Source organism: Eurypyga helias, unplaced genomic scaffold (genome assembly GCF_000690775.1).
Source record: "Eurypyga helias isolate BGI_N326 unplaced genomic scaffold, ASM69077v1 scaffold18938, whole genome shotgun sequence".
Lineage (NCBI taxonomy): Eukaryota > Metazoa > Chordata > Aves > Eurypygiformes > Eurypygidae > Eurypyga > Eurypyga helias.
Genome location: NW_010269115.1, coordinates 546 through 26,596, shown reverse-complemented (window position 1 = coordinate 26,596; position 26,051 = coordinate 546). Strand labels below are relative to the sequence as shown.

General features: G+C 43.5%; 1 protein-coding gene across 1 annotated transcript; it reads right to left on the bottom strand.

Annotated features, from left to right (window-relative positions):
- Positions 1-398: 398 nt before the first annotated feature.
- LOC104505464 lies at positions 399-23,945 on the bottom strand (the record flags this gene model as incomplete). Its single annotated transcript, XM_010157996.1, has 11 exons — positions 399-1,589; positions 4,556-4,657; positions 7,036-7,302; positions 8,333-8,392; positions 12,370-12,423; positions 12,691-12,828; positions 17,668-17,784; positions 19,852-19,902; positions 21,302-21,334; positions 21,880-23,643; positions 23,922-23,945. Coding segments are annotated over 11 exons (2,718 nt in total), but the record flags the coding sequence as incomplete, so codon positions are not given.
- Between the last annotated feature and the right edge of the window lie 2,106 nt (positions 23,946-26,051).

The following is a 26,051-nucleotide window of genomic DNA, read 5'->3' as shown; positions in this document are numbered from 1 at the left end:
TTCCTAAATATTTGCAGCTCCCACGCATCAGCAAACACAACAAAGCAGATTTGTGGAGAACTTCCTTCCCACACAACACAGGTAGACAGGTGAGCAATTCCGAAGAGGTAGTGATCTTCAGGTGGGGGATGGTCAAACCCAGAGAAGCCTGTGGACAGATATGAGCTGGCTGTCAGAGTCTGGAACAGGAGTTGGAGCTAGGACGTGTGCTGAGATGGGGTTCGGACCTTCTGGAGCTCTGGCCACGATCAGGGCGGAGAGCAAGGATTTAGATGGCGCACCCGGTATACCGTGTTTCTTGGGAAAAAGAGGGATTAAACTCAGATTGGATTCTCTAATGCAGCATATCAACTATAGGAACTTCAGCAAGACTTGAAAAGCACCACAGGTGAAACAGCTTCTCTGGGTCAAAGGTTTATTTTTAATGACACAGCACTGGAAAACATAAGTTACAGATGACTTTTTGATACAGGATACATTATATATCTTATTTTAAAAGGATCTGTGAAGGTACGCTGCATAAATACATATAGTGAAAATATATTGTGTTTATTTCTTCTCAGAGATTAGTTCTGTTTCTTTTATTTATTTATTCAGCCAATTAAATTAAAAAAGTATAGATTAGCATCATAACAGCTCCCACCCCAGATTATCTCATTGTAACTACAGCAGCTGGAAGGGGAGACTGAGCCATGCCTTCTCAAAGGTTTAGCAGCTTGGAACATGATGTTGTTCATCATCTTGGAATGAAAATTTCACATTACAAACACAGATACCGTATCATGTTTTGGCAATGGAGCAGCTAGTTTTCGCTTGGGAACAAAACCGTTTCCTGTAATGCCAGACAGTGGAAGAGCGATGCATGTACTGATGATACTAAACAGTCAAAGATCTACGAGGAGGTTGTGGAAATGCATATACATCCATATGCACTTATATATACACGTTCGAAGTTCTCGGGTGTATATATATTATGCACGTCCAAAAATAACATTGAAAAACGTTGCAGCAGTTGTTTAGTTTTGTTTTAAACACATGAAACTTACAATAGTTTGACCTCATTACTACAGGATAACTAATTAAATCTTCTGCAGTGCAACTCAGTACAACACACGTAGTGCAGAGAAGTTAAGGTTTTGGTATTGAGGAGGCTAATTTCAGATTTCATGGGAAAGGACCAAATACAGGATCACCATAGCTCTGACAAAGCACAAACAAACCTGTTGCCACGTACGTGTGAACAAATAAGGACATTTCTTTTTTAGCTGATTTGTTTTTCTTCATGTACTGCTTCAGAAATTGCTAGCTTAACTGCTTGCATTCATGCTCATTTTGATATGTTCCAACAAGCTTTGTCTGGCACCAGTCTGTAAACCATTAACAGCTTAAACTACAAAAAGGTGAGCTCCTGTGTTTCAGAGAGGTTAAAAACCTACTGACTGAGCTTCGTACCACGTTCGTCTGCCTGAGCGGAGGGAGCACTACTCCAGGTGGTGCGTGAAGTTCTCTGGGAAAAGTCCTTTATAACTATTTGCATCTCTGTACTGAAGCCACTCGGATTCCTTAATGCCCGTCAACCAGCCAGCTTCCTGCAAGGAGAAAGACAGACTCTTAAACTTCAGGCCTCCCCTCTTCCTTGCTACCAGCTTCAGACCTGAAGACATTCCAGAATCACATGGCTAAAATTATAGAATCATACAATCACAGAATGGTTTGGGTTGGAAGGGACCTTAAAGCCCATCTAGTTCCAACCCCCCTGCCATGGGCAGGGACACCTTCCACTAGACCAGGTTGCTCCAAGCCTCATCCAGCCTGGCCTTGGACACTTTCAGGGATGGGGCATCCACAGCTTCTCTGGGCAACCTGTCCCAGTGCCTCACCACCCTCTCTGAGAAGAACTTCTTCCTGATATCTAATCTATACCTCCCCACTTTCAATTTAAAGCCATTAAAGATTCGGTGCTTTGGTTAAAAAGCAGCTTCTGATTTTGCAGTTTTCTTTGTTCTGGTCACAGTTCTGTGAGACGGAGTGACTGTGAGCATACTGTACAGCCTTTAGCCCATCTGACCCCACGCTGAACTCAAAACTGGATAATCAGGCTTCTGGGCCATCCAGTATTACACCAGGTGTGCATGTCTGCAAATCTCTGCTGAAACGTTTTCAAAGTCCCCACACTGGTGCTGCTGCACTTGCGCAGTAAGAGCAGAGCAGTGGGCCAGAAACACTGCACAATACCACAGATGGGGGGGAAAAAGAGTTTTCAGTCTGGGTTTTTTTTATCTCTGAGAGTTCTTTTCTCTTGTTCATGTATCAGCAGTCACAACAAATACTAGTTCTCGCGTCCTCTGGAGTTACTATTTCTTGAAACTCAAACTTAGTTGATATTGAATTATTTTTCAAAACATTCCTGGGAACCTAAACCAGAATTTGACATGCAAAACTGCAAACCCAACCCGCAGCCCAAGCAATCGAAAGGGAGATTTCTTATGGGAAAGCGCCGGGTTCTCTTAAGTATCATTGATTCTACCTGCAATAAAATCCATTCAGTAATTTTTTAAAATGATCAACCTGTTCTCATCCCACTAACTCTGTGGTGCTTTATGCCTTTTAAGAGCAGGAGCCAGAGGAAAGCCGTGATGAGCAGGGAATTTCTAATGCTTCCATGTTCTTGTGGCACAGGCAGTACACGAGGAGATAGAGGCATACGGACAGATCTTCACGTGCAACTCCAGGTCGTGATTGCTCGGTGGCTGCGTGTGGCGGTGCGCTGGCTCTCTGCCCCAGAATAAGCATCACTAAAGCAGGTACCGCTTAGTACCTTAGCCTATGGATGGCGTTGGCCGGGTACGTGTAACTGGGTACACGTTTTTGGAGCATATGGAATATCTGAGAGAGAGGAACTACAGCTTCCGAGTACAGGTAGAGTAGATTGTAGGAAGGAATTAACAGTTTTATTGGGTAACAGCTTCCACTCAAGACTAATGGAAAAATTGAAGGGCCTGGATGGAGCTGATTTGCTTCGAACGGGGAACACAGGCTGGTGTTACCAGCTATATTAGAATTATGGTTTTAGACAGGTCAGTTTGAAAGAGAATAAAGAATAACAAAGATAAAAATATTTATATAAGATTTATATAAATCAACAAAGCACCTGGCAAAAGACAAAAATATTAAGCTCATGTTCACGTTAAATGTGAAGGGCAAATACGTACAGAGTACTGAAGATATGACCAGAGGGGTTTCAGAAACCTGAACACATAAAGATTTACTTTCTCCACCGCTGCACACAACTTAGTCCAATTAATGCCAATGGCATTTGGATGCACACCGCCAGAGAAGAACCTACTCCATGGATTCACCAAGTGAAGACTAAGGATACTCGATAACATCCTAAGAAAAACAGGCTGAAGACAGAGAGCAGAGTTTGCTCTCCTTACAGCAGTGTCCTACTCTGCAAATACTGATAATGGAATCACTTGAACTGTCCATGAGGGAAGACGCGGAGTGATCCGAGTAAGGATAAAAGAATCTATCCCTATAAAAAGCGCAAAGTGTCCTGATGAAAGAAAAATGTTTTATTCCGGAAAAATAAAACCCCAACCCACAGAAAACAACTACTTGCCCCTTGTATGAAAAGAAAGCTCAGCTGAGATGCTGAACACTGGGTATTACCCACCCTTGGGCAGCATCAACCATCAGATACACTCCCCAGCACTCACACGTGCTTAGGGCACTGGTGTTTAGCCTTATCTGAAGAAATACTCTTCACCCAGAGCACTGCTCTTTGCTACCTCGCTAGGCAGGATCCCCTCAGTGGGAGGGACGCTGTTCACCAGCGCCACTGGCACTAGCAGATGCCGGCGAAGCGGCTGACGCTAACAGCACACAGTCTGGTCTCCTCTTTCAAAGCTGTGGCTGAAATTCAATTCACTCCACTGCAATTCAATTTAACACGTGGAATGAAATTGTTTTAAAACATCACCTGAAACACACTGTTAAAAAAAAAATTAAATGCCTAAAATGAAATTAAACTGATGTTTAATTCAGGTTCAGGCTTCCAGAGGGCAGAGTTACTTTTAGAGGCATGCAGCACACGTAGCAGCACCTCCATACATTTTGGCTGTAGGACACCACAATTTGTGTGCAGTTTCAGTGCTCTCTGGGGGTGACTTTGTATTATTTCTCAGGGACCAGTTCTGCTGCAATGTTAAAACAAGATGATGTATAGCAACATAATGCACAATCTGTAATTCATCTTCCATATTAGGTCTTTGTGTGCATATAAAATACGTAAAATCCACTACACAGTAGCATTAAAAAAGCCCTAGAAAATATGCTGAAGTTGGATCTTGTTCATAGCATATATCTGGGACTTCAGCTGTAGCCAAGTGTGCAATTTAGTCTCAAATGGAACCAAGTACAAAGCCAAAATTAGAATCTTCATGTTTTCTAACAGTAGGGACATTTGGAATACACATCTCCCATTACCTATAAACTGTGAGAAATAAAATGAGACAAAGAAAAACGTCAACAAAACAGAACTGCACGTTTTTACCTGATCGGCTGTGGTCTCAGAAGGAATTACTAGCACAATATCTCCTCGTTTTAAATTAAGCTCATCACTGTTAGCTGCCTCGAAATCGTGTAGAACTTCAACCTGGAGAAAATAACACCAAACATATTGACATCGTCTAAATGGAGACATCTTCTGCAAAAAAATTTTCTGTTAAATCTTGATTGCAAAAAAAAAACCCCAAGAAAAATGTGCCTTCTTTACGCAAACATGGCTATAGGTAGGTACACTCAAATTGTTAATGTTAAGATTGCTTCATGTCAAAGGTGTCTGTTCATATCCTTGGAAGCAGGGACAGCTTACGTAAGTCTTCATTAAACTACCAAAGGAAACCTAAGGTCCTTTCCCAAGGACACAGGATCTTGAGAGCAGATGATACTCCAACAGCCCACGAGTCCTTCCTCTCAGACCAAGTCCTGACACTTACTTCTTCTGTGTAAGGAATTTGTTTTCCTTCCCCACTATCAATACGAGATCTGAGAGAGGGATGGCAGGATTTTGCAAATAAACTTGGGAAAGACACCCAGGAACTGACATTTCAGACTCATTCTCTTGTTGCGGCCACTGGATATTATTCTTGCAGTAAACATCCATGGAAATTTGAGTGCGACGTACAGCACCCATTTCAGTAGGTGATCCAAGACGTGAGTAATCATAGAATCACGGAATGGTTTGGGTTGGAAGGGACCTTAAAGCCCATCCAGTTCCAACCCCCCTGCCATGGGCAGGGACACCTTCCACTAGACCAGGTTGCTCCAAGCCTCATCCAGCCTGGCCTTGGACACTTCCAGGGATGGGGCACCCACAGCTTCTCTGGGCAACCTGTCCCAGTGCCTCACCACCCTCTCCGGGAAGAACTTCTTCCTGATATCCAATCTAAACCTCCCCACTTTCAATTTAAACCCGTTACCCCTTGTCCTGTCACTACAGGCCCTTGTAAAAGTCCCCCCCAGCTTCCTTGTAGCCCCTTCAGGTACTGGAAGGGGCTATAAGGTCTCCCCGGAGCCTTCTCTTCTCCAGGCTGAACAAGCCCAACTCTCTCAGCCTAGCCCCATAGCAGAGGGGCTCCAGCCCGCGGAGCATCTTCGTGGCCTCCTCTGGACTCGCTCCAACCAGTCTGTATCCTTCTGATGTTGAGGGCTCCACAGCTGGACGCAGCACTCCAGGTGGGGTCTCACCAGAGCAGAGCAGAGGGGCAGAATCCCCTCCCTCGACCTGCTGGGCACACTGTTCTGGATAGTGGTAACCCTACTTAAGTCTGCCCTGGAAAGAGCTCCCATTTACTGGCAGATGGGCATGCTAAAAATATCTGTCTTTCAGAGGAGTGATTATTAAACCACTGGCAGGATCAGCATGCCGTTGTGAACAGACCACTTGAACTAAATGCTTCGATCTCCTTAAGAGATAGGCTATTCTAATTTTTTCAAAGCACAGCCAGTTCCATGGTAACTCCGCAAGAATGAAAGAAAGTGGCATCAAGAGCCAGATGGCAGGCATATATTCTGCTTCTCCTTATTTATGTCTGACCCAAGAGAGTGTGCTGAAAACCAAAAGATGAACTGTGTCAGGATGTCTGAGTCAGAGTTGCATGATACAGTTCACCCTCGCCTTTGCGTTATTATCAAGGTTTGCTGAGAATATTGACCAATGAGGATAGAGCAAGAACGGCATACTTAAGGAGTGCTATGGGACTAATTCGTCTGAACCATGCAAATTTTGATAGGAAGCACGTAAAGTTCACCCATCCTCGAGGAGCTTTTCTGCCGCCCAGTGATTCTGAATGGAGAAGCATTATCAAAGAACCCTGCTAACCAGGAAACCTTACGGGTCTTGCCAGCCAAGGGGAGGATTTCTTTTATTCCTCATTAAATGTTTGATTACTCTAGTGGTTTATAACTATCATATTACTAAAGTCACAGAATGACATTTTAGCTTCATTACCATGAATTGTAGAAGTCCCATGGGCTTCAATAGAACCAGAACTTCCATTACAGATCTTCAGGCCAGAAAAGTGCCTTTTTAAATATTCATAGAATCATAGAATGGTTTGGGTTGGAAGGGACCTTAATGATCAAATATATTGTTAGTATATCAGACATACTGTTAGCATACACCACACAATACTGCTGACTAGCTCTGTGGCAGGGGGTTTTACTCAATATATTCACTGTCGGTAGTAATTTGGGGAGATGAAAGGGTTCCTGTATTTCAGTGAGTCCTACAGCTATGTAAGGATGAGCACAGCAACAACGGTGTGCAGAAACCGTGTCTGCTCAGGCTTCACGTATGAAGCAGCAACACAGTGTCAAAGTTGTGTTCGCGTGTGTTCATATGAGCACACGTCTGGCAGTTAAGCTAAGCGTCCTCTGGCCTAAAGCAATCGGCACGCTGCCTGCACGGACAGAGACATCCACAGAAGCTAGATCCGAAGGGATGCCTAGCAGAAGAATGAAGGAGCAGACCTTAAAGAGAAAGCCGGGTGGCAGTGCCGGAGCCGCATCTTCTGCCGAAACAGGCTGGTCTTGAGAAGGTGCGGCCTGCGTCTCTTCGGTCGGCTTCTGCTCGCTTTCAGCTTGGGAAGTTTCACCGGGAGACGTGTCAGTGCCCTGAGTGCCCATCTCTGCAGCAGCATCTTTGGACTCATTCACGATGACCTCGTGTTCTTCTCCTTCCCCCTCGTTGTTTGATGCTGGCTCTATTACTACTGAAGGGATGCTGCCGACCTTCTCCTGGAGGAAAAGAAACCAAACCGCAAAAGCACCACTGGAGCATTTAGTATTTTATTTCACGTAGGAAAACACAGTCGTTCATTTATGGCACAGGGCAAATGCGAGAACTGGGATTTCCTGCTTCTCCACAGCTGATTCTTACAATTAGGACTAAAACCAGTACTTGTGCCACAACGTAATGGAGTAAACCCTTCCCTGTTTTTACTCTTCCCATTATCCCACCTAAGCCTCCTTTCTATATTACCACCAATTATTGCTGTAAATAATAAAAATGCTCGCATGTAGTTTGGGTTTCATTTTCAGTGTCCCCGGAGATTAACAGACCTTTCTCCTCACCTCCACTCTTAACTTGGTGTACGTTTGGATAAAGCCACAAGTCCCAGGAATCACCATCCCGTGTTTCTTTGGGAATTCATGTCAACAGGATAATAGTGATATAAAGGTGATGAAAGAAGAAAACATCACCTGTTTCTCTGACTGTTTGAGCATCCTATTTTGGTGCACAGAAAAAAATACAACATGCAATGACAGGAAGTGCCAACTGGGCCGGGTCTGCCCTAGTAGCTGTTCCTCAGCTCCTCAGAGGGCGCAGAAGAAAAGGTAGCAGAACAGATGCAGATACACTGCTTGATTTGTGAACATTGTGATTTACGTAAAGCAGAGTAACGCTATTGATGGGACATGGTGCCAGGAGACAAGAAAAGTCCATTACTGCCTCTGCCTATTCCTCCAGAAAGCCCTGTTAGGTTATGCGATAAAGCTTGTCTCCACAGAGGAGCACAGGGAGACAAGAGTAGGATTGGGAGCCCAAACAATACCCTGCTCATGCTGCTCCCATGCCTGTCACAGGAGCACCAGCCCATCAAGTCCCATCTCCACAAGCCCAGGGGAACACAGGAGCACAAAGGCAGGCAGAACCCAAACTATCATAGAGCCTGGCTACTGGTTGGACCTGGGGGCACGGAGCAGTTTTGCCTCTCTTGGGCTTCTGGATCTGCCCCGATTCCCTGAACACACTAACATGAGTTACCTGAGACACATCAGCCTCCTTCTCTTCTCCCTGAGGTTTGTCACCTTCAGCAACACCCTCCTGCTCAGCGGGAGCAGCACCGTCACCAGCTCCTGCTGCCACAGCCGCACTGTCTTCTGCTGCTGCAGCCCCCTCAGTGCCAGCTGCCACCTAAAAACAGGAGGGAGGGACCTTTCAGGATACCAGTTCTGGATATCTGCTGGAGAGACCGTGGACCAGCCTCTGCTCTGACACCACCTTAGCAGAGTCCTCGGGTGTTACTGGTGGAGTAGCAGTTTGCCAAAGCTCTGGTAGTTTCTCCTTCTCTTGCCTTCAAGCTGTATTGTGGAATAAATTCACCACAGGCTTCTGCTGAGGAGGAGGAGCTTGAAAGCTGTCCAGGCGTCCACAGGACCCTGCTAGTGGAACCTGTTCCACAATCGGCTCCAAGTCTTTTCCAGCTACTATCACCTACCTCTAGACCTGGGCTGGCTTCAAAAATATTGTCTTAATTACACACTCCTTTCTAATGGTGAGACTTGCAAATTGGGCTATATCAGCAGAAGCAGATATATTCTAGAGCTGGATAAAGATCAGAAATCTTCATATTCCAACAGATATCAGAAAAAAAAAAAACAACTGTAAAGATCTAGGCCATAACGACATAGCTAGGTCAGTATTAAAAAAAGAAACATATATAAAAGCCCATTCACTCTGGATACGAGTGAACCACTTGCAATCAGTCCATGTCGAAAAGTAAATGCACGTTTTCTTCCAGTTCTTGAAAGGTGGATAGAAAAGTACCTGCCTTTGGGTCAGGGTTGAATCCTTCACCCATCAGAGACTGCTGCTGTAATTCCTGTATTAACCCAACACTTGTATTGGTATATGCTGGTATATGCCTTACAGTAGCGTGTTGGATATTTACTTACAGTGGATTAATCTTAAGGGTTAGATGGTGGAATGTAAATGACAAAACTCGTTCTGTTAATCTAACTAACTTCAATATGGAATTTTTCATGTATGGCAGATAGCACCAGAATAAAGTAAAAACGCTGAATAAAAATTGTTTTCTAGGTAACGACGTGAAGCTAGAGTTAGCAGAAAGAACTCTGATCTCCAGCTAACAGCCTGATGCTCTGTTTCCTCAATTTAATCTTTCCCCCATGGATGAGGCTAACTCAGCAACCTGAACCCAACTTGAACTACCTGCAACTGTTCATGGGCACTCTTCAGGCACTGGTTGTTAGCAATATCTAATATTCAGCACTACTCCTACTTGCTGCCATTAACTGATGTGATAAAAAAATTCTTTTGGAGTCCTTGAAGGCAGAAAATCCTAGAGGGTGTTGTAGAAATCACTGGAGAAGCTTTAGTTTAAACTGAAAACGCTGCTGACGAAGGATGCCCTGTCGTAATGAGAAGTAACATCAAAAGACATGGGCAGATGTTGACATCTTCTCCTGTAACGGGTAAAGCATGCAATCCTGCCGCTCACAGTATTCCCAGTTTTGGCAGCCTTGACCCAGGAAGGTATTCAAATAAATGATGAGTGTAAAGCCCTGGAAGAGGTTAGCAGGAATAGAGTGCCTATCAGACTGATTTTATGCCATGCGTTTCTAACAGCATGCTGCAGAAATTGATCTTGCTGTCTGTGCTGATTAGGATCAACACTTCTTTTCTATTTATTGGGTTTTTATAGCCCATTTTATTTCACTAAGGAGGAGAATGCTAATTTACATGAATCAGCTCTCAGATGCCCTGCAGCGATAGGCTCTCACAGCCCGTAGCCGTGAGTCACTGAATGCGCACCACAGCTCACAACTGCATAATCATTTGTTCCCGTGTCTCAGAGTACAAAAGCAATGCACGCTGGATGATTAAAAAACCCCACGCTTTTACAAAAGTGCATGTGAGGTAGCACAGAATGAACCTCACTATCAGCCTCAAATATATTTAAGAGAGAAAAGAAAAAAAAAAAAAGAGGGAGGATCATCCCACAGATTTCATGCCCAGCTATGGTGAACCACATCCTTCCAGATCCTGAATTACCTTACTTCATATGGAAAACCAATCCGACAAACCTCTTTTCCATAGGTCATCAGTAATATCAGACAGCCTAAGGGTATTGCAGATCAGCTAGCTGCAGCAGCGTTACTGAAACTTGGACAGTTGTCCCATTACAGCAACCACACAGGGGACAAAGACAGGGTCATCCAGTAGAACGAGGACTGTGACAGAACCACCTGGCTGTTCCAACTGCAGCAGAACTGAGCGATTCTTTACCCAGGACGTCTCCGGTTCACACTTGCCTCTCATTAACCTTGCTGTCAGCTCAACGCAACGCCACAGATTCGGCAGCAGCAAGAACTGGGCCAGGGAGGGCAGGAAGGCTGCTGAGCCTGAGGGTGTGCCAGAGGAGCTCCCTGAGCTCTGCCGAGTTTCTTGAGCTTAAGGTCTGGCCCCCCGGTTGGATTTAGAAAGGGACTGGGTAATTTTTATGACAGTTGGGTTATAATTGCAGCTCAGCTAGCTAATATAATGTCAAGAGGAACGATCATCATGCTTTAGGGAATATATCTATTACTTGCAAAGTCTTGGAAGACCTCTGGGATAGTACTGAAGAATGTGTTATGCAAGTTACATAACATATCCCATAAGTTACTCTCCACTGGAGGCCAGGTACCAGCTTAGCAAATAGCTTGATGTCTTACGGCAGCACCTCCGCATACAGTAACATGCCCTTTGAAACAGAACACGGGGTCAGACTTACCAGAAAAGAGACCTCAGCTTTATAAGGACAAGGGCTACAAGACTTAGCCTTAGCGCTCAGGCATAGTGAGGAATTTCTTGCGTGTTTCTTCTTGGACCAGACTTGTTAGGAGTGACAAGCCATCGCCGGAGGAACAACACAACACTTTCTCGCGCTGCGTCACACCAAACTGGGCTTCATCTGCCACTCCCGTCCTGTACTTCCTTGCTAGCGTAATTCCACTGATTACTACGTGGATGTGGAAGTGCTGGGGAGGGTTACAGCATCAGCGAGTCCCAAATGCACTTCCCCGTGACACTGGGATATCCTGGAGCCACAGAAATACCCTCGCTCCAGTAGAGCTAATGCAGTTTTACAGCAGGGCAACAAACCCAAGCTTGGACCACGTTCTGAAACCAAAGTGAATTGAAACCAGTTTACAACCTTTCTGTACACATCGTGGCTCCAGAATGAGTGACAACAAAAAAGGAGGTTGCCATCACCTTGAGATCCAAATCTTAAGTGATTAATGTCTAGGAGTTACAAGCTCGCTCTCGGTCCCTGCTTCTGCTGCAGCATTTAATACGCAGCCATTCCTCTTGTGCTGCTCTCTGTGCATGGCTGAACACACTAGAATTTCACTTCAGTGTAGAAGGATTCGAGGTACGTAGTTTTATCATCTCGGAGGAAATATATGCAAAATATAACCATTTAGGGTCCACACACAACCAGCTTTGTGTGTCACTGATCTTTTCAGCTGTTTGATAATTTCATTTTAATTGTGTCTAATTTGATGCTGGATTTGTGCTTTAGAAAATAAAGTCCTAACGTTATTACTTTCAAACATCTGTTTTAGTTCAGGGCATATTGTGCTAAGAAAAAGAAATGATTAATCAAAGCTTTTTTCTTTTTATAGAGATGTTTGTGGGAAGGCTAGGCAAACTGATTTAGGGAAAGCGTAAAGCCACTGGGAAACAGTGCAGCACATTTCCGAACGTCAACAGAAAGAGTATTATACCTCCTTCTACCACGGAGCTGCATTGTTGGCTGCCCTGAGGCATTTATCACTCTATACTGCTACAGGAGGTGGTCTCTAAGGTGGGTCCTGCACTGAGTGAGAGATGCGCCGGTGTTGGAATATACACCGCAGACACTGATGTATCTGTGCAGTGCTAGAACACCGGGTCACAGTCGCATCGTATCGGCCTGCGCATTGATGAGATGCAAATGACAAATACGCCTTTTGCCATGATTCTCTTGGAGATATTAAAAGCACCACCACACTCTTGAGGCTGTTCATATGTACCTCGCTCTCTTTCTCAGCAACTCCAGGTGTCTCATCCCCTGCCTCCACACTGTCCTGTATAAAGAGGAAATAGGGTCATCACCTTAATCATGCTGAAGAGAAATCGGTATTAATCAAGCTTAATGGAAGCATGGCATGTGTGGGATGCAATGAAATGAATGGCTGGAACTAAATGGGATATAACAAGTGGAAAGATTCTTGCTGCCACGTATCATCTGAAATGAAAGTAGTTATACGCTAAAAAACATGAAATAAAACCTCTCATTTATGTCATCATTATCACACTGTAAGTGTTAAGGCCAATTTTGTTACTTTTGTTACCAGAATTCTCATAATAGCACCAGCTTTGAAGAATTTTTTTAGTAAGCAACGACCCACAACACTGCCGACCTTGCAGCTTCCAGCAAGCTCAAATTTCCGCCACCACTCAACAACTCTTCCCATTATAACCTGCTGCTCCTGCAACGCACCAGAATTTCAAGGTAAACTTCCTAAAACACTTACTTCTTCCACTCCTGTTGGACTGCAACTCATTTAAAGGGGCTGTTCAAAAGAGGTGGGTCACAAAGTTCATTTCTTTTGCAGAATCACCTTTCTCTAGGTCCTTATGCAGTGGTACCACTCCTGTTGGACTGCAACTCATTTAAAGGGGCTGTTCAAAAGAGGTGGGTCACAAAGTTCATCATTTTTTTTGCAAAATCACCTTTCTCTAGGTCCTTATCCAGTGGTACGTGCAGCAGGTGCCTGATGTGAAAAATTATATGTGTTGCCAGTGGTTTTCTAATCTACCACCCGTTTAGACGTTCAAGGGATCAAATGCAATGAACGGTAATGGACTAGCCCAAAATAGTACTTTTTACGGCACAGATGCCATCGAACAGTAAGTCCTTTTTTACAGAAGCTGTAAGACTGCCTGAGTTCAAGGTTTTGGAAAGTGGAGAAAAAAGGCACGATTATTCCCCGAACACCTTAGGACAGCTGTGGCCAAGCTGGTTTCCAACTCTACTGTAGGATTCATGGATTTAAGCAGTGGCTCAAACCAGTAACATCTCTTCTACTTGAGCTTGGATTCAGTTGTGGCTATTGCTATAGCCAGCAGGTTTAGGTCAACAGACTGTCAAAATCACTGAAATTCAGAGCTGGTTTGGAACAGTTGGAAGTGGTTTCTTCCTGTTCAAGTTTGACTCCCTGCATACACTGGCTATTTCTAAAGTCCCTTGGGACTGTCCTCATTAGCAGCAAAAATTAGGAGGTGGCAAGTGCTCAGGCTCCAGCTAACTGCCTTCACACGCCAACAACTGTCACTCCAAAACTTCTGCTAGTTTCAGTTGAAATGGCTGTATGTTTCTTTTTTAATAAAAGGATGCTGAGTTATGTCCTAACTTCATATCACTCATGCTTTTTCTAATCAAATCTTCCAGTATTGCCTGCAGTCACCTCATAAGCCCCAAACATGCCCAGATGACACGGCAAGGCAGCTGCTGACAGTGGTGTTACCATAGAAACCTTCTACAGCTTTATCCTGTTAAAATTACAGTGTTATATAACCTTTTTGATTTTTTTTTTTTTTTTAAAGCTCCCAAGCCTCTGCCATGGAGTCCTTGTTTTTATAATCACTTTGAGGAGACTGTAGAGGGTCTTAAATAGAAAAAACAAATATCAACAGCAAAATACAATTATTTCTTACTCCAGAGATGCCCACATGAAGTAATCAAATTAGCAGCATTTTGCTTTTGCTTTTTTGATTAGCTGGAAGTTGGGATTTTGTGGATGGTGGGGTTTGAGAAGACAGGCACAGTAGCATGAACTCTACAGTTTTTAGAGCATGAAAGCCTAGTAAAAAGGCTGACTGGAATAACACCTGAGTCGAGAAAAACCCTGGTTCCATAAATACAAAAACATCTGCTTCTGTAGACTTCAACGGAATGACACTGTTCTGTATCAGTCCTCTCGTACATGAGAGCCATATGTATTTTAATGGCCTCATGCTCCAACTTTGCGCCTGCACTTAGCTGCACACTCAGAATTTGGAGAGAGTTGTCCGCTCTTCTGCATCTAACCATCGCATTGCTCTCCCAAATGACATGCTTTGCCACCTGGGCACTGTGAATTGTACCTACCGTGGGATGCAACCATAACTAGGTACCCTCAAAGCTGAAGGCTGTTTCCTGGCCTCGGCTGTACTTGCTCAGTGTCTGCAAAGAGCTTATCAGGAGGCAGTTTCATATAGGCTTATACACAGCTTTGAAAACCACAGTGTTTAGCTGAGTGACTGCTTGAATGGAAGAACATCAGAGCCCAGGCAGGCATCAGCCCCAAAGCACCCAAAGGCTCTTTCCAAACAAACGGAAGTCAAACAGCAAATCTCTGAGCAGTGCTCTCAACTCCAAGCACTGTGTCTCACTCGTAGGAGAAGAAAGGGGAATAACAAGATTTCATAAGCTTTCACTTTATTATAATGCCCTCATATCATCTTTGATTGTGAAAAACTGACACGGTGAGAGGGGCAGTATTATTTGAAAAAGCAATAAACCAGCGGTTAATGCATTATACCCTTTAGACTGTATCCTTTGGGGATGCTATGAAAAGAGGGAAGCAACTATTTCAGTGTGCAGAAGTCCATGCAAGGACCCTTTACCACGGTTAACCATTTCTGTTAGTGCACGTAATCATTCTGTCCCTTTAATTACCAAACATTTGAGCATCTCCCCAAAAAGGATCAACTGCTGACAGCTACTAATAAAAACTTTATTTGTTCTGTGGCATTTGAGACCTGAAGGACCAACACGAAAATATAAAACGAGATCCCAGGATTCTGATGAGCTCTTGTAATGAAGTCTTGGTGACCTCAGGTTGACTACGGAACAGCAAGTGACTGAATCCAAAACTCCCTGAGCGGCAAGTGGTACCCTAACCCCTCTCCCTAATTTACATGGAAACCATACCAGAGAATTTACTGCAAAGCTCCTACAATGAAGAATGCCTGCTCTAAAATTCCGGCGTTAATGGGATGTGGCAGGAAATTCACCACAGAAAAACTAAACTGATTAGTGGCTGTCACTCCAAACTGGAAGTTACTGAACTTGATAAAAGAATTCCAACAAGAAAATATCTATCAATATTTTACAACTCCACTTTTAAGTAAACTGTTACTCATAAAGTGAGTGAATGCAGAACTGCTGCTCAGAAATTACATATTTTCACCTTTTACAACTCAGTGTGCTTTTCCTTAGCTTTGATCATATTTGTCATTAATCCTAAACTTCAAAACTCTTCTTTGCAAGTCCTGCAAAGCCGTTCCTGAGCTAACAACCCCTCAGAGCCAAATGCAGAACGACTCCAATTCAGACATTTTAAAAATCAACACTTTTAGCTTATTTTCCCAAATTAGCAAGGGTAACTTCAAAAGCAACAAAACCCCAAGCACAAACCTAATAAAACTGTTTAACTTTTATTTAATGCGTACGGTCTTCCAGATTGTGTGGCTCTTGCACAGTCAAGGGAACAGACCAATGACTGATTTTCCATGCTTCTTCTCTCCACCTTCCCTTCCTCCTTTATTCCAAACTGTCAAATTTACCCTGACTAGACATGAGGCATTCTGGACGAGAGTTTGACAAAACAACGTGCCTCAGACAGGCAGTTTCACTGTCTGCCTTACCGTAGAGCTGGCAAGCTATTACGGTGATTTCTGTCCACTGAAAAGAAAACACACAGGAGGGGAAGAGCCTGGTCTCCACAGATATGGGGATTATTTTACAAAGAACTAGGTATCATCACCCCTACTTAACAGATCATCATCCCTACTTAAGACATGAAGATACCCAGGGACCTGCCCACGGCCAAGAGCAGGTTCGGCATGCTGAACCTTGTTCTTCTGGAGACACTTACGGCACCAAGATGTGCCTGATGGTCAAAAAGCACAGCTGTAACGCTTCCGCTGGCTTCTGTGGCAGGGGAACCGGCCCGCAAAACAACCCCCTTTTCTGTCCAGTTTTTCAGTAGTAATCTGCATATTCTAACAGTGACAAACGCCTGTTGCAGTCTTTGAACGTGTGATTGTCTTAGGAAAGCATGGAAACTGTCAGCCTACCAGACCAGAGGCATTTTTCTTTCAGGGTTTCCTATCCTGTGGGTATCGCCCACCTCCAAGACCTTCTGACAGCAGTATGTAGAAGAGCAACTTCAGCTGTGTAAGAAGGATACTCACCAGGATAAACTGTTATAAAAGTGATGCCAGTCAGCACAAAACCCCCACACCTACCATCTCGGACTACCTCTCAATCTGAAGTGATATCGGGTGCCCTGCTTTGATCTTGCAGAGCTGTTATTTCTTCCAGACCTATCAGAGGGCTGGAGCCCCTCTGCTATGGGGACAGGCTGAGAGAGTTGGGCTTGTTCAGCCTGGAGAAGAGAAGGCTCCGGGGAGACCTTATAGCACCTTCCAGTGCCTGAAGGGGCTACAAGGAAGCTGGGGGGGACTTTTTACAAGGGTCTGTAGTGACAGGACAAGGGGGAACGGGTTTAAATTGAAAGCGGGGAGGTTTAGATTGGATATCAGGAAGAAATTCTTCCTGGAGAGGGTGGTGAAGCACTGGGACAGGTTGCCCAGAAAAGCTGTGGATGGCCCATCCCTGGAAGTGTTCAAGGCCAGGCTGGATGAGGCTTGGCCCAACCTGGTCTAGTGGAAGGTGTCCCTGCCCGTGGCAGGGGGGTTGGAACTGGATGATCTTTAAGGTCTCTTCCAACCCCAACCATTCCATGATTCTATGATTCTCCTCTCACCATTTCCTGAATGCTGACATGTACAACTCTCCAAACTGGTGCTTGAAGTTCCCTCTTCTGCTCACATCTGGCTTCTAAAACCATGAGCCTTGTAGACATTTTAACTACAATCATGCTTTTTCTGGTATTTTCATGCTCCAGCAAGGACCATAATTGGCTTAGTGCTTACAGCTCAGCTTGAAATGAAATAAGAAAACTGCTAATTTTCATTTGAAAATGGCATCAATTCTTTCCCCTTCTGAAGTTCATCTGGAAGCAAACAACCTGTGAAACCACTCTCACTCAGCTGAACTTCAGTCTAAAATGCCAAACCTAAGAGGAACGACATTTTAGGGCTGAAAGGAGGACACATGCTGGAGAGGCATGCTGTGACACAGCCGGGCGCTGGGGAAACGAGCCATGGTCGGACGGTGAAGAATGGAAAGGATGGCTGAAATGCAGCAGGTACATTCACCGTGACGAAAGGCAGCTGGGATGAGGCCCGGGAGGTGGCATGGGGGACAGGTCACTCACCACAGCCTGCTCTGCTGGTTTGGCAGGCTCAGCAGGGACGGCCTCCTTTTCCGCAACAGCAGCAGCAGGGGTTTCCTCGACCTTGGGTTCCCCAGGTGGAGCTTCTTCAGCCTCCGCCTTTCGTTTTATTGATTTTTAGGTAGACAGTGGAAAAATCGTTGAGGAGCACACAATAGTGGGGAGGGAGGAGGGGAATGGGAACTGCACCTGGCACAGTGCTGCTTCAGGCTCAGACAAGCCAGGCTTTGCCGGGGAGAGGATGGCTTTACAGCATCTAAAGGGCATTCTCATCCTCAGTGTTCTGTACGTAAACTAAGCCAGTCCTACATCCCTCCCTCTCAAGGAAAGAAAGCATTAGCTTCTTCCTGAGGTAGACAAAGGGGTGATGGAAAGGGGAGAAGGCACTAAGTCTGCTCAGAAATGCTCCAGAAACTGATGGCAAGGCCAGTTACACAACTGGCCCTTGTGTGTACGAATCCTGGCCTTCAAATATGAGTTTTTAAAATTATCCCCTATTCCCTAGTTCTTTCTGTTCTCAGACAATATAGTCCCTTCTCCAGTGAAGGTAAGAAGCAATTAGCAGAGACTCAAACAGTTTTTATATGCACAAGGGCAATCACTGGCTGTTTGAATTCTGGCAGTGTGAAAATCATCCCTGGTTTCTTATGAAGATGCACTCCCTCTTGAGCTCTCCATCACCTAAAAGGTGTCCATTTATCAACCCGCTATTGGGATTTCCACCCTTTTAAATTCTGTCCTAAGCTTGGTTTTTAGCAAGAGGCTCTAGCAAATATCACCAACCCTACTACACAGTCCTGTGGTAAAATAGCTCGCGTCAAAAGTGCGATCTCCAACGGAGACATCACTTTGCAAATACACACGCATACAAGGGGAGAGCTGCAAGCTGCGCTCAGCATATTCCATTTATAAAGATGGCTGACTCGACCAGATAAAATGACTCCAGTAGATTAATTTGCCATGAACAAATTGCTCAGCATAATACGAAGCTCAAAAGCTATTAGCTGCTTTGCTGTTGATAACAGGCAGCTGGCTGGAAGGTCTCCTGTGATGAAGAGACAGCTTCCATGAAATTCTTAAAGACACTAAAATCTTCTCCTCCCGGATATTTTTCAGGAAAAAACCCATAGCCTCTCACTTCTTTTCTCACATATTCCTTAAGCAGACCGATTTTTTAATGAGGTACAGAGATGTCTGCCTAAGCAAGACCTTCAGGATTTAGCATAGCATAAGGAGACATTCATTATATTATACCATGCTGTGCAGAAATGTCCCTGTGTACTGTATTAATTCCAGCTCTAGGGAGTTTCACAAAGAAGAAATAGGACTGAAATGAGAAACACAAAGTAGATTTGTCCCAGGTAAGATGACTAATGAGCATCCTGAGGTTTAACGCTGGAAGACACTTTCAGGCTTAAAATCATAGGTGACATAAAGCAGATTGCACTGATGTGCTTCAAGTCACTTACGGACGAGCAGACTTCAGACTAGTTACCACATTTCAGCTACAAGTAAAAATACTCTCACCGACTGCAGTACCCATTACGAACACAAGCACCACCAAAGGCATTACACAAAAGGCACATTACGTAATATTATCAGCCTGCTGCTATTCAGTAGGTATAGCACTCACCCAGCAATGCTGCTATTCCACTTCCTTACTCCAGGCTAACCAAAGACTGTAAGAGAAACTAAGAAACTGCCCAAGTAGAATCACTTCCAAAAAGATTCTCTGCCCCTTAGAAGTAGACTGAGCCTACGATTAATAGGTGTGGAGTGGATAAAGCTACAGAAATATTGCAGACATCATTCAAACAGCCAGCATGTACTATCACCTGCTTGCTGGACGCTGGACCAAAGTACTCACTCTTGTCATTTTATAAATGCAGTAAATATACAAACTGTTTGAGTACACCTTTGAAAAGTAAACCTATCTTAGCATATCCTGATTTTCTTTCCTTTTTCTCTTCGCTAGCCTTGTGAAAGACTGTTTCGGTGAGTAAAGATTTACAACTACAATGACATTACCTACCAACCCTTCCAGGTTAAGCTTTTATGATTTAGAGGATGGAAAACACAAAAAAAGGAGAAAATATCTTTGCACAAAGGAAAAATGGTGCCATTTTTTACAAGGCATTTAAGAAGGAAGCAAAAGCCACCACTTACCAAAGGCTCTGTCACATTCTCATTTGATTGCACTGTGAATGCAGAGGTATCCTAGATATAGAAATGAGAAACAATGATGCAAAAATATTTGAGACAGGATGTTTGCAGGTGTCTGTGAAAGACCTGATTTTTTAATGGTTTGTTCAGATAAAGACATAAGTAAATTCACATAGAATAACAAACAGATAATCTAAAAAGGTATTAACAATAATTATTAGTTAAGAACTATTAACATTAAAGATAATCCTTTTTCATTTATATCTTCTACATTTCTCAACCATGCAATGTTATTAAAGGCAGTGAAAAACCCTTCATTAGATACATGAAACTGGCAAGGACTTTGTGTGAGGCCTAATGCACTTCTAAATTGTGAAACGTTGGAATTGTTTTTGCAGACTACACGTGCCCCTGCCTGGGGAGTACACTAGCTCTAAGATGTGTTCACATCCTCTTGATTCTGGGTTTTTATTTGAATAGTAACTATAGTAATTACAGATACAAAATTTCACCTGCATTAAGAACGTACAAAAATGGTGATGTTTTCCAACATCTTATTCATTGAGAACCAATTAATTTGCAAAATACTGATGGGCCAAATCCTTTTCCTACTGTAGTGGGGGCATCAGATATTGATTTCCTCAGGCAAACATTTTGCCTTAATCATTAGAGGTGGTAGTGTTGTGCTTTGCCCCTTCCTTCTGGAACCTTTACTACATTAAACGTCCTGGAGCAGAATGGTTAAGCACTGGAAGATTTGTTTCCATCCTTATATAAGCTCAGTCTTTTTGGGTGCTTTTAAAAAATGGTGTACAGTGGGTGCGGTGGATGAGCCAGTCTCTAAAAGAGGTGGAAATTCTTTAGGCCCCTGCTTATCCACCCAAAATTTCAGATTTTGACACAGCCCTGGAATTTGTAAGCATAAATGTTGTATCTTCCTGAGCTGGGTTGCTGCGATGCCTAACAGAGCCTCACCATCCGCACAGCGGCAAGCAAATAATTTAGGTTTAACTTTCAGATTAAAATATATCTTAAATGAAAATAAGGGTGCAGAAACAAATAAAACAAACTAATTCTATAAATACACACACGGAGTCATTGAAGGTATGTGAAACCGAGGAAATCACGATTTACAGGATTTTGGGATTGTGAGAAAAATCCACAAAAGAGCACAATAAAAATGCTAAACCAGTCTTTTTAGGAGGAAGAAATTAGTCCCACTAAGGTAGTCGGATTTTTGATAGTAAATTCAGTCAGGCCAAGAGTATTAGCATCATTCTAGTAACATCTAGGAATAATTTCTGAGAGCATACAAGGTTTGGATTTGAGTCGGTATGAAATTGTTGTGCAGCTCGTCTTTAGAACAGATTTCCTGACTTTGTACAGCCAGTTTTAATCCCTTCCTAACAGCAAAGACAAAAAAACATAATCCCAAAACAAGTTGACTTCTTACCTGTGCAAATCCATTAAATGCTGTGCTGGAAGCCTAAGTAGAAGTGAAGATCAGAACAAATTATCATTTGTTTACTAAATCAGAACATGAGTCAAAACATTTTTATTTGCAAAATAAAAATATAGGCCAGGTATTAAAAAAAAAAGAGAAATAATAAAATGAAGGGTAAGGCAGCAAAAAATTTGACGACAGTGCTATTTGATAGTAGGTATCACAGGCTTAAAGAAAACAACAAAACCAAAAGGCAGAGTAACTAAAGTATTTTTATAAAATAATAATTAAAAGACTAGGTGCATTTGAAGTCAGACAGGTAAACCACAAAGCCTGCGAGACACAATGTGCCTTCACAGTTCAAAGCTTCATTCGCTGTTTCGAAAGGCGTTTTTGTCAGCCTGCTTCATTACACGACTGAAGGGCACCACACTGTGAACAGCCGCACGGCAAGTTTTCACAAAAAGAATAGCACAGCATAAGGAGGGACAGTGGGAAACACACGGATGGGTTGTTTTCAAACGACAAGGTTATGCATGGCCTAAGGAACTCTTTGTCTAGACTAGGCTACACACTGGGGTAGGTACCTCTTCTTTATCAGCCTCAATTTCCTGGTACAACAATCCATATCTCCGGTTAGCAATTTCATCTTCAGATAAATCTGAGTTGTTGGTCTCATTGTCTTTAGGACTAGTTGAACTCTCGGTGCTAGCATTTCTGGAATTTCCTATTTGAAACAGAGCCAAGGGTCTAGCTACCTCCTTGCTCGGTCCAGGATTGCTAACGCCTGCCTGCTCCCCAGGCAAGCCTTGTTTTATTGGTGCCTCCTGACTTTTTGTGCTCGCACCTACTTCTCCCCAGCTGCTGTCAGTCCCTCCTAGGTCCTGTGTAGACCACTTATCACTAATGCCTAACCAAACATTTTCCATGTTACCTTCCTCTGAGTCTTCCTGCTTGGGGAAAAAGGGCCAATTATCCAGTCCATTGGCTTGGCCATCTGAGAGATTAGAAAACCCCCAGGAATCAGTAGTAACCGTTGGATCCCAGTTTGTCAGCCTTTTTTTTTCACTGCCACTGGGATGATCTTCAGCGACGGCTGCTGCCATCCTACCTGTCACTTCATCTTCTGCGTTATCTAGGCAAGGATTAACGCAGCTTGTGCTAGCAGCATCCGCTGTCCTGTGTAGCAGTGCCCGCTCTTTTTCAGCAGCAGCCTGACCTTCAGCACCAGCACTGCCATTTGGGAAGAGACTGACGGTGTTGTCTTCATTTCCTTTACCAGACTCTTCTGCACTGAATAATTCAGCATCACACAGAGCATTTCCAGTGTCTGCGGGGTCTATTTCTGTGTGGTCAGTTCCCTCTAGGTCAGCACGTGCCGTCATGTTTATATACTCCGTGGATGCACACTCTCCAGTACCACTGCCAGTTTGGGTTAAGCCATCCTCAGATGTCCTTTCATGGTCCTGATCCCAGCTACCAAAGACTCTCTCAGGTTCAGTGGCAGTGTTTTCTGTAGTTTTACAGTTGTCCACTACTATTTCGTCCCCACCTTCCAGCCCTGTGCTCAACAATGGTATTTCTCTGTCTGCCTCCTCCATGACATTGAACCCTTTGAATTCTTCTTGCCTAGGGTTTTCTAGCTCAGCACCTCTAGCTCTCCCAGCATCCCCATCATTATCTTCCAACTCAGATATATTTTCTACCTCTGTGCTGACTAAAATTTCGAGATCTGATTTTGCTATACCCTTATCAAGTTCTGCCTCACTGTTTCCCTTGGTTTCGCAACCTTGCTCTTCCACTTCCTCTGTGCCTTCTACCTCCTTGTAATTAACAGCTCTGGTCTCTACCTTTTCACTCGGCTTGACACCTGCCCACTCTTCTTCCTCCCACTCTTCCTCTGCCTTTTGCACATCACAGGGGAGGGGTTCATCCAACAAGCTATCGGTTCCCAGGACGGGTGTCTCAAAACTGGTTATGTTCACTAAGGGCTGATCGGTCACCACATCTTCCCATGGGATGTTTTTGGCATCCAACTGGTCCTCCAGTGAAGTCCTCTGGTTTTCGTTTACAGAAGCTGACCCTGGTGCAGCATCCTCCTGCTCACCTACAGCAGGCCAAACACGAGCAGGCAGAGTATCCGTGGATTCGGTTGAGGTTTGCTCTGCCCCAGGGAAAAGCAAAGAACCGCCTGCAGTAATTTCCTGGCTGACACTGGGTGTGCTAACATCTAGGCCCCAGTTGAGTGAACCTAGATCAGTTTGAAATCTGTTAATATCTTCTGATGACCCACTGTTTGGGGTTTCCTCCATGACCAGGTTACACAGGGAAAGACTTTTTGAAGAATCAGGCTTTAAGCAGACAGAAAAGCAAAGAAAAAACACAAGATGAAAAAGATAAAGGCGGACTTGATGAGAAAACACAAAATTTGTATTTTACTAGAGCAATTTAAATTTAAAGAATGAAAGTGACTAAATTAAGCAGTTTAAGGAAAAGCTACATTCGGAGGCAGTAGATTGCAATTTAAAAGAGCAGAAACTGATAGACAAAACCAGAAAGCTATACATTACAGCACACCGACTAAAGCATGTTTCTAGAGCGGCTGCGAGTTTGGGGGAGGTTCGCTTACCGGCTGCACCAATTCGCTGCTTGTCTGTATAGGAGAAAATCATACACAGAAAACAGAGAAAATAAGAACATGACGCACTTTGTTACAGCAGCAGTTCATTTTGTTACAGCAGCAGTTCATTAATTAGCAGTTCTCAAACAAGCAGCAGTTACCCAAATTGGGCTGGGGAAGGAGTGGTGGGTCCTCTTCTGCCACTCCACAGAAGACTAATCCCAGGCTCCTGAATATAAGCTACACTTCTAACCTCTGGATACTATTATAAAAGAAGTTCTACATGTATGTTGAATATTTATCACACCTTGCTTTCCTCTGACAGCCACTGATACCTGACTGCAGGTACCCTATTGCATCTCAACTGAAAAGGGGGGGTCGCTCTGTGAGACAGTGAACAAGGAAAGAAGCAACCCAAGTGGCATCGGGGCTTACTCGTGCTGGTTTTAGTCATGACAGAGTTAATTTCCTTCACAGTAGCTGGTATGAGGCTCTGTTTACACTGAGACATTGCTGGAGAGGGCCCTGATTGTGCAGCTCTGACTCCCCATCACCCTGTGCCATCCACATGGCGTAAGGCATCAAGTCACAAAGCCAGCTACCTACACTGCCACGCTGAACTGATAAAGTGCTGCAAGGAAGATCAACAACTATTCTGCACTCAACTTATTATTAAACGAAAGTCAGTAAAAGGTGAGCATCCCTAATCTCAAACATTTAGCTGTGAAGCTCACTACTTACTCTTTTTTTTTTAATATAAAGCAGAGTGAAGAGAAAAATAATTATTAAACAAAATACATATATAGTATTACCTATAATATTACCTATCAATAAAGCTGTGTGAAAGGAATATATTGATAAAGCTATCTAATCAAAGTTTAGAGCAATAAATTAGAAACATTCCTAGGTTATTTTAGCTGGTCTAGCAAAATTGCCAGCCTTGAAATTTTGTCCACCCTACAGGTGTGACTGTTTTTTTCAGGCTTTATTTAACCTTTCCCAACAGAAAGAGATGAGCACTTAATATACATCACATATTCTGTGGTGTTCACCAAACAGTGCTGCAAATCTGAACTCATAAGAAACACCCACAGATTCCTGTGCTGGCTGAAGCTGCAAAAGGTCAAAAATGAGTGTACCAGGCTCCACACCAGCTCAACCCAGCTATCTCTGTGACATGAAGTTGAAAGAAAGGTCATGAAAATGAGCTGGTTTCTACCTGCAGATCATTGTATCTGATCTGGAAGCAGGAAGAAGGAAGGTTTCATGCAGTTTCCTAAAGCAGCAGATTCTTTCATAAAAAACTTGAGTTCATTGTATGCCCACAACAAGTTAAATTCTCTCTGCACTCCTGAATTTTGAGAAGACGGTTGTCCACTGGGTTAAAGCCCTGAGAAACTACACCTTCAGATAAGTAAAACAGGAGACTAGCATCTATTCCTACCCTCTAATAGCTGTAATTTAGGCACAAGAATAAAAGCAACTTATCTATAATGATTGTGAATCTTATTAGCCTAGATTTCTGACATCATTTTGGTTTTGTAGGCCAAGCAACAGAGATTATCTTTTGTTGTTGTGTGTCTTAAAAGATCCCCAGTGGCTTCATGTACTTGAAAGTGTTTGTGATGGTCTGTAAATTCTTTATCTTGGAATTTGGTAAAAACATTATAAATCTGAGTTTAGGGTGTAACAAAACCAGAGGCACAAAAATATCTCAATTCGCGCTGATCAACGCCAGGCTTACCGTCCATAGATCCCATGGCAATGTCTGAAAAAAGGGGTGGAAAAAAGTGGCTTTAGAAAAATACTGTTCATATACTGTGTGTTCAACATGCTACATAACTGTGTACATTAACTAAGAAGAGAGAACGTGTTTATACACATATTTATAATACATATATATTTTATGCATTTGCATTTGTGTGCGCGTGTATGTGTGGGTACACAGTCTGCATAATAGGCTTTTTTGGTTAAACAGGACTGGCAGGATGTGATGGATTGTGGTGTTTCTCACTTCAAAGCAGTTGTTGATTTCTAGCAAACTCATACTGCTGTATATCTGAGTAACAGCCAGATTCTGAGCTGGCGATGGAATGACTTCCAACAGGTCTCTGCAACGTGTGAGCTTTAAAGAGCTTC